The sequence below is a fragment of the Cherax quadricarinatus genome, chromosome 74 (assembly GCF_038502225.1).
Source record: "Cherax quadricarinatus isolate ZL_2023a chromosome 74, ASM3850222v1, whole genome shotgun sequence".
NCBI lineage: Eukaryota > Metazoa > Arthropoda > Malacostraca > Decapoda > Parastacidae > Cherax > Cherax quadricarinatus.
In genome coordinates this window covers 11,459,250-11,476,631 of record NC_091365.1, presented here as the reverse complement: position 1 = coordinate 11,476,631, position 17,382 = coordinate 11,459,250, and the positions used below count along the sequence as shown (strand labels likewise).

The following is a 17,382-nucleotide window of genomic DNA, read 5'->3' as shown; positions in this document are numbered from 1 at the left end:
CTGAAGATTAGGTGAAGGAAATTCTGGTCAACTCTTATGTTACTCTGGCACCTGGAGTCAGTACCTGACCACCAGGGGTGGGGTCCGTACGTCGGTTTGCGTGCAGTCAGCAGTAACCGCCTGGTTGATCAGATCCTGATCCAGTACGAGGCCTGGTCTTAGACCGGGCCAGGGGGCGTTGACCCCCCGGAACCCTAGGTATACTCCAGGTATATGGATAGAGAAATACAAAAGAAAAGTATTTACAACATACATTAGGCCAAAAATTTGATTTGGAGCTACTAAACAGCTATCACAGCTGAAAAAAAGATATATATTAATCATTAAGGATATCCACACTGGCTGATAACAGCAAGAGAAGACATGATGATTACATGTGAGGGCATACAAATATATGAAAGTTAAGGTAAAGATTTCTTAAGATCTGCAACAGAGACAACAAGAGGATAGGTATAAACTGAGAAGAAAAAAAAAGTGCGAATGAGCTCTGACACTGTTTTCCTCCAGTTGTAGCTCTGAGAGCATCATCCCCCACTCGTAGCTCTGAGAGCATCATCCTCCACTCGTAGCTCTGAGAGCATCATCCTCCACTCGTAGCTCTGAGAGCATCATCCTCCACTCGTAGCTCTGAGAGCATCATCCTCCACTCGTAGCTCTGAGAGCATCATCCTCCACTCGTAGCTCTGAGAGCATCATCCCCCACTCGTAGCTCTGAGAGCATCATCCCCCACTCGTAGCTCTGAGAGCATCATCCCCCACTCGTAGCTCTGAGAGCATCATCCCCCACTCGTACCTCTGAGAGCATCATCCTCCACTCGTACCTCTGAGAGCATCATCCTCCACTCGTAGCTCTGAGAGCATCATCCCCCACTCGTAGCTCTGAGAGCATCATCCCCCACTCGTAGCTCTGAGAGCATCATCCCCCACTCGTAGCTCTGAGAGCATCATCCCCCACTCGTAGCTCTGAGAGCATCATCCCCCACTCGTAGCTCTGAGAGCATCATCCCCCACTCGTAGCTCTGAGAGCATCATCCCCACTCGTAGCTCTGAGAGCATCATCCCCCCCTCGTAGCTCTGAGAGCATCATCCCCCACTCGTAGCTCTGAGAGCATCATCCCCCACTCGTAGCTCTGAGAGCATCATCCCCCACTCGTAGCTCTGAGAGCATCACCCCCCACTCGTACCTCTGAGAGCATCACCCCCCACTCGTACCTCTGAGAGCATCACCCCCCACTCGTAGCTCTGAGAGCATCACCCCCCACGCGTAGATCTGAGAGCATCATCCCCCACTCGTAGCTCTGAGAGCATCATCCCCCACTCGTAGCTCTGAGAGCATCATCCCCCACTCGTAGCTCTGAGAGCATCATCCCCCACTCGTAGCTCTGAGAGCATCATCCCCCACTCGTAGCTCTGAGAGCATCATCCCCCACTCGTAGCTCTGAGAGCATCATCCCCCACTCGTAGCTCTGAGAGCATCATCCCCCACTCGTAGCTCTGAGAGCATCATCCCCCACTCGTAGCTCTGAGAGCATCATCCCCCACTCGTAGCTCTGAGAGCATCATCCCCCACTCGTAGCTCTGAGAGCATCATCCCCCACTCGTAGCTCTGAGAGCATCATCCCCCACTCGTAGCTCTGAGAGCATCATCCCCCACTCGTAGCTCTGAGAGCATCATCCCCCACTCGTAGCTCTGAGAGCATCATCCCCCACTCGTAGCTCTGAGAGCACCATCCTCCACATATACTTCTGAGAGCATCTTCTGAGAGTTTTGGCAGTGAATTTTGTACAGGTTCAGTGGCTGCAAGAAGACTTAATCACCTGCAGTAGTTACAACCGAATAGATGGTGGCGGAGGTTGTCTGAACAAATGTTTTAGCTAGTCAGCACACCTGTGGGCACGCCAGGTGCTGTAGTATATCACACACCTGTGGGCACGCCAGGTGCTGTAATGTATGTCACACACCTGTGGATATCTCACACCTGTGGACACGCCAGGTGCTGTAATGTATATCACACCTGTGGACACGCCAGGTGCTGTAATGTATATCACACCTGTGGACACGCCAGGTGTAGTACATCTCACACCCGTGGACACGCCAGGTGTAGTACATCTCACACCTGTGGACACGCCAGGTGCTGTAGTATATCACACACCTGTGGACACGCCAGGTGCTGTAATGTATATCACACCTGTGGACACGCCAGGTGCTGTAATGTATATCACACCTGTGGTCACGCCAGGTGCTGTAATGTATATCACACCTGTGGACACGCCAGGTGCTGTAATGTATATCACACCTGTGGACACGCCAGGTGCTGTAGTATATCACACACCTGTGGACACGCCAGGTGCTGTAGTATATCACACACCTGTGGGCACGCCAGGTGCTGTAGTATATCACACACCTGTGGACACGCCAGGTGCTGTAGTATATCACACACCTGTGGACACGCCAGGTGCTGTAGTATATCACACACCTGTGGACACGCCAGGTGCTGTAATGTATATCACACCTGTGGACACGCCAGGTGCTGTAATGTATATCACACCTGTGGACACGCCAGGTGCTGTAGTATATCACACACCTGTGGACACGCCAGGTGCTGTAGTATATCACACACCTGTGGACACGCCAGGTGCTGTAGTATATCACACACCTGTGGACACGCCAGGTGCTGTAGTATATCACACACCTGTGGACACGCCAGGTGCTGTAGTATATCACACACCTGTGGACACGCCAGGTGCTGTAGTATATCACACACCTGTGGGCACGCCAGGTGCTGTAGTATATCACACACCTGTGGACACGCCAGGTGCTGTAGTATATCACACACCTGTGGACACGCCAGGTGCTGTAGTATATCACACCTGTGGACACGCCAGGTGCTGTAATATATCACACACCTGTGGACACGCCAGGTGCTGTAGTATATCACACACCTGTGGACATGCCAGGTGCTGTAATGAATATCACACCTGTGGACACGCCAGGTGCTGTAATGTATCACACACCTGTGGACACGCCAGGTGCTGTAGTGTATCACACCTGGGGACACGCCAGGTGCTGTAATGTATCACACACCTGTGGACACGCCAGGTGCTATAATGTATCACACACCTGTGGGCACGCCAGGTGCTGTAGTGTATCTCACACCTGTGGGCACGCCAGGTGCTGTAGTGTATCACACCTGTGGACACGCCAGGTGCTGTAATGTATCACACACCTGTGGGCACGCCAGGTGCTGTAGTGTATCTCACACCTGTGGGCACGCCAGGTGCTGTAGTGTATCACACTCCTGTGGACACGCCAGGTGCTGTAATGTATCACACACCTGTGGACACGCCAGGTGCTGTAATGTATCACACACCTGTGGACACGCCAGGTGCTGTAATGTATCACACACCTGTGGGCACGCCAGGTGCTGTAATGTATCACACACCTGTGAACACGCCAGGTGCTGTAATGTATCACACACCTGTGGGCACGCCAGGTGCTGTAATGTATCACACACCTGGGGGCACGCCAGGTGCTGTAGTGTATCTCACACCTGTGGACACGCCAGGTGCTGTAATGTATCACACCTGGGGACACGCCAGGTGCTGTAGTGTATCACACCTGGGGACACGCCAGGTGCTGTAGTGTATCACACCTGGGGACACGCCAGGTGCTGTAGTGTATCACACCTGGGGACACGCCATGTGCTGTAGTGTATCTCACACCTGTGGGCACGCCAGGTGCTGTAGTGTATCTCACACCTGTGGGCACGCCAGGTGCTGTAATGTATATCACACACCTGTGGGCACGCCAGGTGCTGTAGTATATCACACACCTGTGGGCACGCCAGGTGCTGTAGTATATCACACACCTGTGGGCACGCCAGGTGCTGTAGTATATCACACACCTGTGGGCACGCCAGGTGCTGTAGTATATCACACACCTGTGGGCACGCCAGGTGCTGTAGTGTATCTCACACCTGTGGGCACGCCAGGTGCTGTAGTGTATCTCACACCTGGGGACACGCCAGGTGCTGTAGTGTATCTCACACCTGTGGGCACGCCAGGTGCTGTAGTGTATCTCACACCTGTGGGCACGCCAGGTGCTGTAGTGTATCTCACACCTGTGGGCACGCCAGGTGCTGTAATGTATCTCACACCTGTGGGCATGCCAGGTGCTGTAGTGTATCTCACACCTGGGGACACGCCAGGTGCTGTAGTGTATCTCACACCTGGGGACACGCCAGGTGCTGTAGTATATCTCACACCTGTGGGCACGCCAGGTGCTGTAGTGTATCACACACCTGTGGGCACGCCAGGTGCTGTAATGTATCTCACACCTGTGGGCACGCCAGATGCTGTAATGTATCTCACACCTGTGGACACGCCAGGTGCTGTAGTGTATCTCACACCTGTGGACACGCCAGGTGCTGTAGTGTATCTCACACCTGTGGACACGCCAGGTGCTGTAGTGTATCTCACACCTGTGGACACGCCAGGTGCTGTAGTGTATCACACACCTGTGGACACGCCAGGTGCTGTAGTATATCACACACCTGTGGACACGCCAGGTGCTGTAGTATATCACACACCTGTGGACACGCCAGGTGCTGTAGTGTATCACACACCTGTGGACACGCCAGGTGCTGTAATGTATCTCACACCTGTGGACACGCCAGGTGCTGTAGTGTACCACACTCCTGTGGACACGCCAGGTGCTGTAGTGTATCACACCTGTGGACACGCCAGGTGCTGTAATGTATCTCACACCTGTGGACACGCCAGGTGCTGTAGTGTATCACACTCCTGTGGACACGCCAGTTGCTGTAGTGTATCACACTCCTGTGGACACGCCAGGTGCTGTAGTGTATCACACACCTGTGGACACGCCAGGTGCTGTAGTGTATCTCACACCTGTGGACACGCCAGGTGCTGTAGTGTATCTCACACCTGTGGACACGCCAGGTGCTGTAGTGTATCACACCTGTGGACACGCCAGGTGCTGTAGTGTGTCACACCTGTGGACACGCCAGGTGCTGTAGTGTATCACACCTGGGGACACGCCAGGTGCTGTAGTGTATCACATTTGTGGACACGCCTGGTGCTGTAGTGTATCACACCTGTGGACACGCCAGGTGCTCTACTGTATCACACACCTGTGGACACGCCAGGTGCTGTAGTGTATCTCACACCTGTGGACACGCCAGGTGCTGTAGTGTATCACACACCTGGGGGCACGCCAGGTGCTGTAGTGTATCTCACACCTGTGGACACGCCAGGTGCTGTAGTGCATCACACCTGTGGACACGCCAGGTGCTGTAGTGTATCTCACACCTGTGGACACGCCAGGTGCTGTAGTGTATCACACACCTGTGGACACGCCAGGTGCTGTAGTGTATCACACACCTGGGGACACGCCAGGTGCTGTAGTGTATCACACACCTGGGGACACGCCAGGTGCTGTAGTGTATCATACCTGTGGGAAAGCCGGGTGCTGTAGTGTGGGCATCACACACACCTGTATGCATACCAGATTCATGGGTTTATACACTTATCATAGATTTATAGTTATTCGTAATTCCTGCTTTTCATGTAGTCATGCCTAACTTTGGTACCAACTCGATACACCAAAGAACGCACACACGGAGACCATACAAAGAAGCCGAATTATCAAGACTGCATTATTAGATCAGAACGTGTGTTTAGATCGCATGATCAGGCATCATGAATCACGATTAGCACTCACGATCACCTATATCAACTTCTAACATCACACTGCAACTAGATATTGAAAACTAAATTATCTAATTCATGATGCCAAGAGCCCTCAACCTCCAGCATCATGCAGCACTTGGGGACCAACACGCACAGCTGGAGTGATCCAGTGAAAGGGAATGGAAACAACAACCCTGCACCAGCATCAAGGAACCTCCCTGGAAGGCTAACAGATGTTATTTATACAAAAAAAAAATCAGTATATTAAGACGAAACCGCAAATCGAGGCAAGGAGTCGAAATGTGTTCAATTAGTGGGTAGCAACGCCAGGTTCAAACATATGACGGCTATAAGACGCCAAAATTATAGGTCTATATATTAAATCAGAACATGGAGTCAAAGGCAGTGACGGGAAATTTACAAGGCAATAGAAGCATCTTGGAAAGAGGATAAAATTCCCGTTGTCCAGACGATGGCTTGGGCAAGTGCTGAAACACTGAATGAAAAATATTTTTTTTAGACCTTAATTTTCTTAAATTATTACGTATCCCCGAAGAGGGACCTTCAGGTGGTTGCCATATTTTTTTTTTTTGTCTTTTCTAACTCATCGTTTTTATTTTGGGTCATGACAAGAGGCCTCGACCTATCGGCCCCAAATTTTCACCGCTGATGTACATTAACCTGGGCGAGATTTCTGGAACTGTCATGCAGCAGTTGCCTTGTGACCAAAGTTATAGAACCTCTTCCAAGCATCCCTATAATGGCTCTGATAACTTCCAAAACCCTCTGCAGCTTGGCTTCCAGTGCTCAAACAAGGCGCTTCCTAACTGATCGACGGCAGAGAGTGAAATTTAAGAGTAGGTGAATATCTGCTAATTGTTTGTTAGTGTGGAACTTGTATAACGTTTAATATATAGAAGTCTCTCTCTCATTCTCTGCAGTTGCAAGAACTGAAGTTCTTGCAACTGCTGTTGTTCTTGCAGCTGCTGTTGTTCTTGCAACTGCTGTTGTTCTTGCAGCTGCTGTTGTTCTTGCAGCTGCTGTTGTTCTTGCAGCTGCTGTTGTTCTTGCAACTGCTGTTGTTCTTGCAGCTGCTGTTGCAACTGCTGCTGTTGTAACTGCTGCTGTTGTAACTGCTGCTGTTGTAACTGCTGCTGTTGTAACTGCTGCTGTTGTAACTGCTGCTGTTGTAACTGCTGCTGTTGTAACTGCTGCTGTTGTAACTGCTGCTGTTGTAACTGCTGTAACTGTTGTTGTAACCGTTGTTGTAACCGTTGTTGTAACCGTTGTTGTAACTGTTGTTGTAACTGTTGTTGTAACTGTTGTTGTAACTGTTGTTGTAACTGTTGTTGTAACTGTTGTTGTAACTGTTGTTGTAACTGTTGTTGTAACTGTTGTTGTAACTGTTGTTGTAACTGTTGTTGTAACTGTTGGTGTGTGTGTGTGGGGGGGAGGGGGAGGACTGCCAGTTTCTCGAAATGGAATGGAATTATTTTCCATTAAATACCTGGAGTATCCCTCAAGGAGGGTACCATGACGCAGGTGAGGAGATCTTGATCCAAGGAAATGAACTTATCTTCCCCTTCTCTGCATCGAATTTGAATGCATTTATTCCCCAGCAGCTCAAGGACCCCTAAGGGTTTCGCACTCCCCTCCCCACCTTGATAAAAACTTTCTGAACGTCATGTATCTTTAATGGACAAATGCAAGTTCCAAATTTTCTTTTCATGACAAATTAAAAACAAATTAAATACTGTCATTCTGATCGCCTCATCACGATAGATATAAGACTTCAACGCTGGTACCTAGAAAATGCAGCTTCTGATAGTCTTCAAACTTAATGCACTGGGTGTGTTGCTGAAAATTGATCTCTGAGATACGATCATACCTCATTAGTTAGGGGTTCTAAGTTGGCATTTCTAGTAGAAAGTTCCTGTTCACCTAGCAGTAAGTAGGTACCTGGGTGTGAGTCGACTGGTGTAGGTCGCATCCCGGGGACAAAATTAACCTAATTTGCCCGAAATGCTCTACATAAATAACGACTTTCTATATATGTTACTGATGTTACCTATGATCTCTTACAAGTTTTACTCGAAGGTAAAGGTTCATAGTTTTGAAAAATTAGGACATCTGTATCCATTCGGTAACCTGCGGATGCCTCTTCCGATTGGTTTCAAATCTTCAGTGCTAATATTTAGCTGAATTAGACATTTACCGCACTCTGCACTAGGTCGTGTGCATGGAGATGCATGGGGGGCGGGGTTATGCAATACGTGGATGTCTGTTTCACATCAACCGAAATACGTCACGTTATTAGTGGATGGTTTCCTCACGTTGTCGAGCAGACTGTGGAGGAATACCAGACTGTGGAGGAATACCAGACTGTGGAGGAATACCAGACTGTGGAGGAATACCAGACTGTGGAGGAATACCAGACTGTGGAGGAATACCAGACTGTGGAGGAATACCAGACTGTGGAGGAATACCAGACTGTGGAGGAATACCAGACTGTGGAGGAATACCAGACTGTGGAGGTAAACCAGACTGTGGAGGTAAACCAGACTGTGGAGGAATACCAGACTGTGGAGGAATACCAGACTGTGGAGGAATACCAGACTGTGGAGGAATACCAGACTGTGGAGGAATACCAGACTGTGGAGGTAAACCAGACTGTGGAGGTAAACCAGACTGTGGAGGAATACCAGACTGTGGAGGAATACCAGACTGTGGAGGAATACCAGACTGTGGAGGAATACCAGACTGTGGAGGAATAACAGACTGTGGAGGTATACCAGACTGTGGAGGTAAACCAGACTGTGGAGGAATACCAGACTGTGGAGGAATACCAGACTGTGGAGGAATACCAGACTGTGGAGGTAAACCAGACTGTGGAGGTAAACCAGACTGTGGAGGAATACCAGACTGTGGAGGAATACCAGACTGTGGAGGAATACCAGACTGTGGAGGAATACCAGACTGTGGAGGAATACCAGACTGTGGAGGTAAACCAGACTGTGGAGGTAAACCAGACTGTGGAGGAATACCAGACTGTGGAGGAATACCAGACTGTGGAGGAATACCAGACTGTGGAGGAATACCAGACTGTGGAGGAATAACAGACTGTGGAGGTAAACCAGACTGTGGAGGTAAACCAGACTGTGGAGGAATACCAGACTGTGGAGGAATACCAGACTGTGGAGGAATACCAGACTGTGGAGGAATACCAAACTGTGGAGGAATACCAGACAGTGGAGGAATACCAGACAGTGGAGGAATACCAGACAGTGGAGGAATACCAGACAGTGGAGGAATACCAGACAGTGGAGGAATACCAGACAGTGGAGGAATACCAGACAGTGGAGGAATACCAGACAGTGGAGGAATACCAGACAGTGAAAGTAAATCGGATTGTGGAGGTAAACCAGACTAAGTCTGCCCTATTATTTTCAAATTTATTTTTCTATCACAAAACAATCCATATCCAATTTGCCTCTGGAAATTGTAATCAGACAATCCTGTATTTTCAGAATGACGTAAAATAAATTAAGTCCATAATCCGGTTGATAAAAGTTTATTGGCAAGGTTAAACTAACAAAAAGAGGTGTTTAGCTAATAGTTAGATCATTAATAACCGGGGCTGCAACAAATCTCTGGAGGGCTGATGTAAGAAGCTCACGCCTTCTTATCGCGTGGACTGATGCTGTTGAGGCGAGAGAGATGCCCGGAAGATGATATTCATCTTGGTACTTAGGGTTTATACAGCATCCGCTAATGCACGCCCACCCGCTGCTCAGCGCACACCCATAATTATGACTCTCCCTTCCACATCCCTAAAAGAAAGAAAAGCATTCCAAAACCCATACCTCAGATACACACACACACACACACACACACACACACACACACACGGCCAGGAGCTATGAATCAACTCCTGCAACCACAACTAGGCGAGTACTTACGTCCATGACAGAGTCGAGTGATCACAAATTTCCAACAAGACCTCTATACAAGAAGGTAAACAATACACTGAGCTGATAAGTGGCGATTGAAAGAAACGTTAAGCAATGGGAAAAAATTAACCACGGTTTTCATCACAGTGAAACTAAGGTCCAAGTGGGGATGTAAATTCGTAAATTGAAAGTTCTTCTCTGCTTAAAATGTCTATAAAAGCTTTTTTAAGGGGTTATAAAAATCAGCTTAGCCTACAGATCATCATTGCCCCGACCTTTCAGCTCGTGGGCGCGGCCACACCAGCACGCAATCCTAAGTATCTGCCAGGAGTCGAACTCATCAATAACTCAAAACTAATATTTTATTTAAACCCAATAGAGGAGGAGGGGAGAAATGAAAGGGGGGGGGGAGGGAAGGAGAGGAGAGAAGGAACGAAGGAGACGGACGGAAGAAGTGTGGAAAGGACGGAGGATCCCAAGGGCTGTAGCTTAGGTAGAGTGGGAATCTATAGTGATGTATCGGATATCCGCATCCGCGGAACATCCGCATCCACAAAATAAGCAAGACATCCTCATACACATCTGCATCCGCGGATATCTAAATTTTCACATCCGATAAATCTCTAGTGGGAGAGTATATAGTGAGTACCATTTTAATGTTCCCGTTGGCAAATTCTTTCCACACTGTATTGTCATGTTCCTTTATAATCTGTCATAGAGTGCTCTTCAGTTTCAGGGTCGAGTCAGTAATTGCAGGATAGAATTTTCCATACAACATAAATGCAGGATAAAACCTTCCATACGACATAAATGCAGGATAGAACCTTCCATACGACAAATGCAGGATAGGTAAAACCTTCGTACAACTCAGATGAAGAATCGATAGAACCTCCGGTACAAAGGTTATATTGTACGGCGAAACAATGTGAGGATCGAACCCTGAATATTCTGGTCTGGTTGAGATATTAACATTTGGATTCAAAGCCCTCTAGTCATCTGTATGATAAATAATGTTTGCAAAGATGTCACCCATTTGTGGAATCTTGAGCTTTAGAGTCCCGTGCGTAGAACTGCGAGTTCAAATCCCATCCAGTATAAAGTTACTACATGACTGTATACGAGTGTGAGTGTGTATTCTCTCCCTCTCTCTCTTCTAACTGAAAAGAAAAGTTGGATCGAAGTCAAACCCGTGGATCTGTGTATGCAAATCCAACATTGAGACAATCAATGGATGAGGGACCGGGATTCTATTCCCGGACGAGTGGAAAAGTTAGACCTGTTTTCCTACACCTGCTGCCCCTGTTCATCCAGTATTAAATAGGTATCTGGGCGTTAGACAGTTGGTAAGATCGCGTCCTGGTTACCTGGAGGTTATTCCGGGGATCAACGCCCCCGCGGCCCGGTCTATGACCAGGCCTCCCGGTGGATCAGGGCCTGATCAACTAGGCTGTTACTGCTGGCCGCACGCAGTCCAACGTACGAGCCACAGCCCGGCTGATCCGGCACTGACGTTAGGTATCTGTCCAGCTCTCTCTTGAAGGCAGCCAGGGGCTTATTGGCAATTCCCCTAATGCTTGATGGGAGGCTGTTGAACAGTTTTGGGCCCCGGACACTTATGGTGTTTTCTCTTAGTGTACCAATGGCGCCCCTACTTTTTATTGGGGGCATTTTGCATCGCCTGCCCAGTCTTTTACTTTCGTAGGGAGTGATTTCTGTGTGCAGATTTGGGACCATTCCTTCCAAGATTTTCCAAGAGTAGATTATGATATATCTCTCCCTCCTGCGTTCCAACGAGTACAAGTCAAGTGCTTCCAAGCGTTCCCAGTAGTTAAGGTGCTTGACAGAACTTATACGTGCAGTAAAGGATCTCTGTACACTCTCTAGATCTGCGATTTCACCTGCTTTGAATTGAGATGTTAATGTACAGCAGTATTCCAGCCTAGAGAGAACAAGTGATTTGAAAAGGATTATCATTGGCTTGGCATCTCTCGTTTTGAAAGTTCTCATTATCCATCCTATCATTTTCTTTGCACATGCGATCGTGGCACTGTTGTGATCCTTGAAAGTGAGATCCTCAGACATTACTACTCCCAGGTCCCTTACATTATTTTTCCGCTCTATTGTATGGCCGGAGTCAGTAGTATACTCTGTTCTAGTTATTATCTCCTCCAGTTTTCCATAACGGAGTAATTGGAATTTGTCCTCATTGAACATCATATTGTTTACCGTTGCCCACTGGAAAACTTTGTTTATATCTTCTTGGAGGTTAACCGCGTCCTCAGCAGATGACAGCCTCATGCAGATCCTAGTATCATCCGCAAAGGATGATACGGTGCTGTGGTGTATATCTCTGTTTATGTCTAATATGAGGATAAGGAATAAGATGGGGGCGAGTACTGTGCCTTGTGGAACAGAGCTCTTCACTATGGCAGCCTCCGATTTAACTCTGTTGACCACTACTCTTTGTGTTCGATTTGTTAGGAAGTTGAAGATCCATCTCCCCACTTTCCCAGTTATTCCTTTAGCACGTATTTTATGGGCTATTACGCCATGATCGCATTTGTCAAATGCTTTTGCAAAGTGTGTATATTACATCTGCATTCTAATTTTCTTCCAGTGCATCCAAGGCCATGTCATAGTGATCCAGTAGTTGTGAGAGGCAGGAGCGACCTGTCCTGAACCCATGTTGCCCTGGATTGTGCAGATTTTGGGAATCCAGGTGATTTGCAATTCTGCTTCTTAGCACTCTTTCAAAGATTTTTATGATGTGGGACGTCAGAGCTATTGGTCTATAGTTCTTAGCTAATGCTTTGCTGCCACCTTTATGGAGTGGGGCTATATCCGTTGTTTTAAGTGACTGTGGAATTTCACCCATGTCCAAGCTCCTCCTCCATAGTGTACTTAGGGCACGCGAGAGGGGTTTCTTGCAGTTCTTAATGAAAACAGAGTTCCACGAGTCTGGGCCCGGGGCTGAGTGCATAGGCATGTTGTCAATGGCTTTTTCGAAATCTATCGGAGTTAGGGTAATGTCGGAAATCTGGCATACATTTATGGAGTTTTGAGGCTCATTCATGAAGAAATCATTTGGGTCGTCGATCTTCAGACCGATTAGGGGTTCACTAAACACAGAGTCGTACTGGGATTTCAATATTTCACTCATTTCCTTGTTGTCATCTGTGTAAGTCCCGTCCTGTCTGAGTAAGGGCCCGATACTAGATGTGGTATTTGCCTTGTTTTTGGCATATGAAAAGAAATATTTTGAATTTCTTTCAATTTCACTAATAGCTTTAAGCTCCTCCTGCCTCTCCTGGTTCCTGTAAGAGCCATTTAACTTAAGTTCGATAGTCTCCACTTCCCTGGTCAGCGCCTCCTTTCGTGTATCAGATATTCTAGCACTCCTGAGGAGCTCAGTGACTCTTCGTCGTCTTCTGTAGAGGGAACGTCTTTCTCTCTCCAGTTTACTCCTGCTCTTCTTCTTTCTTAGGGGAATATGCCTAGAACATGCTTCGGCTGCCAGGAAGTTGAACCTTTCAAGGCACTGGTTTGGATCCATGTCATTTAAGACATCTTCCCAACATGTTTCGTTTAGGACATGGTTTACCTGGTCCCAGTTGATGTTCTTGTTGTTGAAGTTGTATTTTGTGAAGACACCTTCACAGGTACATGCATTCTGCTGATCAGGACCCCTATGCATGTACGTCTGGACTTGATTAGGTTGTGATCGGAAGTAGTTGTTTTTGATATTCTAAGGTCTCTTATCAGGTCCTCATTATTTGTGAAGATAAGGTCAAGTGTGTTTTCTAGTCTTGTTGGCTCCACTATCTGCTGGCTTAAGGTGTGTTTTTCGCAGAGACTTAGTAGCTCATGTGTGTGTGACCTTTCATCTGCGCTACCTCCAGGGATTGTTTCAGCTATAACATTATTTGCTACATTCTTTCATTTTGTATGCCTTAGGTTGAAATCACCAAGCAGTAAGATGTTTGGGGATGGAGCTGGAAGGTTTTCCAAACAGTAATCAATTTTCAGTAGCTGTTCCTTGAATTGTTGTGAGGTTGCATCTGGTGGCTTGTATACAACCACCATGACTAGGTTTTGGTTCTCGATCTTTATTGATAGAACTTCAACTACCTCATTTGTTGTGTTCAGCAACTCCGTGCGTGCAGATAAGGGACTCTTTGACATACAAGCCAACCCCCCCTTGTTGCCTGTTTTTTCTGTCGCATCTAAAAAGGTTGTAACCACTTATCCATATTTCACTGTCAAAGTGATCTTTTGTGCGAGTCTGTGAAGGCTGCAAACATTGCATTAGACTCCTCTAGAAGTCCACTGATAAAAGGTATTTTGTTGTTGGTGGATGGCTTAAGGCCCTGTATATTAGCAAATATGAACGAGGTTGTATTCTGTGTTTGTTGGGGGGATTTTGTTATTGGCATCAGTAGTTGTAATTCTGGAGGGCCATGAGTGGCCACTGGCTGCGCCTCCAGTCCAACAAGGCTCCAAGGTGGACTATTTTTATTTCCTTCCATTTTCTTTTTCCGTTTCCTGCCACTAAAAAATCACCTCGAGTTGGGTTGTCGTGGCTACTATTGTTTGTCTTGTTGGGTCTGTGCCTCCTGGTCCCTTTTAGATGTTATGCAGGGCAGTCGATGTTGTAACACTGCTTCTGGAGGACCGAGGAGTGGCACATTTTTGGGTGAAAGAAAGTACAGGAAGAAGAACGACACACTCCTTTAGACAGGAGGTCGCTACATTTTTTGGGATGCTCAAAGTTGCATGTCCCATTTTTTTTTACCTGTTATTCCATGCTTACAGATGCCCCAAGCATAATATTTGCACAAATTCACCTTTGGTTGAGAATTGTTGGGAGGCGTTATGTCAATTTCTGCAGGTTCTAGGACTGCACTATAATCTTCAGTATCCAAGCCAGGGCCACCCCGTCCTGGATTCCATCTACTTTCCCCAGTAGAGGAAGGAGGAGACTCCTCTCCAACATCTGTACTGTGGGCCACGGTCTTGTGCAATAATGGTTGTATATTTACAGTTCTAGATGGTTGTATATTTACTGTTTTTGTGGTGGTTTTGGTAGTGTCCCTAGGAGAGTCTGGGCTGGCAGTAAGGCTGGGGGCTGGGTCTGGATCAGCACTGGGACTGGGGGCTGAGCCTGGGCCAGCAGCTGGGCCTGGGCCAGCACCAGCACTGTGGGTATTAGTGCTATGACTGGGGGAGCCTGGGCCAGCACCAGCACTGTGGGTATTAGTGCTATGACTGGGGGATGGGTCTGGCTTAGCACCATGTGGGTGACTAGATAGTTTCGAGTCATCTGTTGTGGTATGGACATTCTGCATTTTTTGATACACTATCTCTTGCTCCCATGTTTTATGTATTTTTGGTAGACTATCCAAGAGGTCATCCTTGTTTTCTTGATTATTTTTATCATTTATTACTCTCCTTAGTATCTTTCTGATACCTGCCCAAAGTTCTACATCTTTATTGCACAACCAGAAGCACCTTGCTAGTTCGAGGTCATTTTTTGAGGCTGTATTTAGTCTAGTACAAGAGATATGGTGTTTGGAAGAACATAGATTGCATGTGATTCTGGATTTCCTTCCAAGGATTTTTTTTACATGTCCCACAGATATGCTGTGCTGACATCCTGTCTGTATCCTACTACACTCTGTATGCCATGGAAGAAAACTGATTTCCACTTTACCTTTCTCTTGCTGGTGCCAGTAATATGCAAGATGTATTTATACGAACCAAGTTTGCAGTATGTGGGTGGTGGTGTAGAGTGGGTGGTGGGTGTAGGGTGGGTGTGAGTTGGGCAGGACTTACCCACACTGCCACACTTCACTATTATTTTTATTACTATTATTATTATCTAAATTCCTTTTATGTAGTGCTGTACACTGTTTATCTCAAGGATATACACTGTATTCTTTCAAAATGCACTTTTCACTGTTCTATACTGGGATCATTGTTTTATTTACACAGCAGCTAGGCCTACGCTAACTTTCCCCTACACTTCTAAGGAAAAGATTATTTCCTGTTTAGTAGAGGTAACGGTTGTATGCTCAATTTATGTATGCTGTGATTCCCTGCACCTCAATGCTACCACCACTCGTTTCATCTCTTATGACTACAGTAGTTACTTATCCGTTATTAACACTTCACTGGACCTCTGGCAATAGTTCGCTAGTGCCAGTCGCTTGTAAGATATTCCCCTATCTACACTATATATTGTACGCTATACTGGGGGATAATTAAGATTACTCTTATCTACAATTTAGTTCACTATGTCACTGCATATATATCCTTGTCACTCACTAGATTACTTATAGATAGATCAATATTTGTTTATTTCCACTTGTGTCGACATCCGGCAATAATTCACTAGTGCTGGTCAGGTCTATTTCCCACGGTAACCGTTTCTCCACCGGCACTCTCCATGTGACACTATAATCCATATTTTCCTATTTAGTGTTCACTGATATTCCTTTTTTTGTTTGTTCAAATGAGTATATGCACTTTATGGTTGCACACGCTTATTTCCCGCATTCTGTTCCCTCTGCTACTATCAAGACACGCAGTTTTTGACGGAGCACAACCGCGCGCGACTGTCCCCTCTCACTCTTTGCCCATTGGCTAAGCAAACTGTGACTAGTTAATGGTACAAGTCAGATCGAAACGTCGTAAGTTTCTTTCTCTTATGTGCGGGCTATATATGTATTGCTGCAGACACGGTATTGTGCATTTTTGTTCCTATAAGTTCCTGGTAATTATATAGTGTTCCAGTCATATTCCAGTACACAGGATGGGTGTCAAGTGTACATGACCTCTTCGACTCATTAACCTCTCTCCGGTGGGGAAGCTTAATAAGTATCAGTAAGAGTAAACCCAATAGTTTGGTGGCAGTGGCTTTATTGGGTTATCCTGGGTTAATAATTCTCGAAATTAATAATTGTAACAAAATCTATATGGTCTCAAAAGTGTTGTCATATTAAACATATCTGAATCATGCGCATTTTCATTATAATTCTTAATATTTACATTAAATCTCTGTCGGGGAAAAATAGACATTTTGAAATGGCGTGTCAGAAATGTCACGAAACACTGAATTACCTCCAGATATGATTTTGCATGCCAACTCTCGCATCATGAGGAATATTCGTGTATTTTCGAACGTTTCTTGGCTACGTACAGTCACCGAGTTGCTAGGTTGGTTAATAAAGTTTAAAACTTATCAACCATACAAGGATCACTTAAGACTTGATATTCACCACCAGTCAAGAATAACTGAACCCATAAAGTAGGGATTAAAGTAAATTCTCAGCGCAGTAAAGGAGTTCCCTAGGATCGTACTTGGACCACCTCCTTTCTGCAACACTACAAGCTCCTGTGTTTATTGCAACACGACAGGACTAGAGCTATCATTCAACTTCCTCCGTGGGTGTTTTGAATCTTGTATCGCTTGTTAGAGATTTTTGCATAATAAATGTGCATGAACAGAAAGGTGAATGCGGGGCTCGAACCGTGGTCCATGTATTGACGGTCCGACACTCTAATGCATTAAATACAGTATCGAGGCCTGGTCACAGACCGGGCCGCGGGCGCTTCGATCCTCAAAACCCTCTCCAGGTATTACCCCCGAATCCTTCCTATTAGAAGGTTTGGTTAACCCAGACGGCAGAGCGCCGGACTATAAATTTACGAACCGCAATTC

General features: G+C 46.6%; 1 protein-coding gene across 1 annotated transcript in view; it reads right to left on the bottom strand.

Annotated features, from left to right (window-relative positions):
- Positions 1–8,025: 8,025 nt before the first annotated feature.
- Positions 8,026–17,382, bottom strand: part of LOC138854921 (collagen alpha-2(IV) chain-like) — an 18,317-nt gene continuing 8,960 nt past the window's right edge. Inside the window, exon 3 of the mRNA XM_070100828.1 lies at positions 8,026–9,138. Coding sequence (XP_069956929.1) covers positions 8,026–9,138 — 1,113 coding nt within the window. The remainder of the gene's footprint in view (positions 9,139–17,382) is intronic.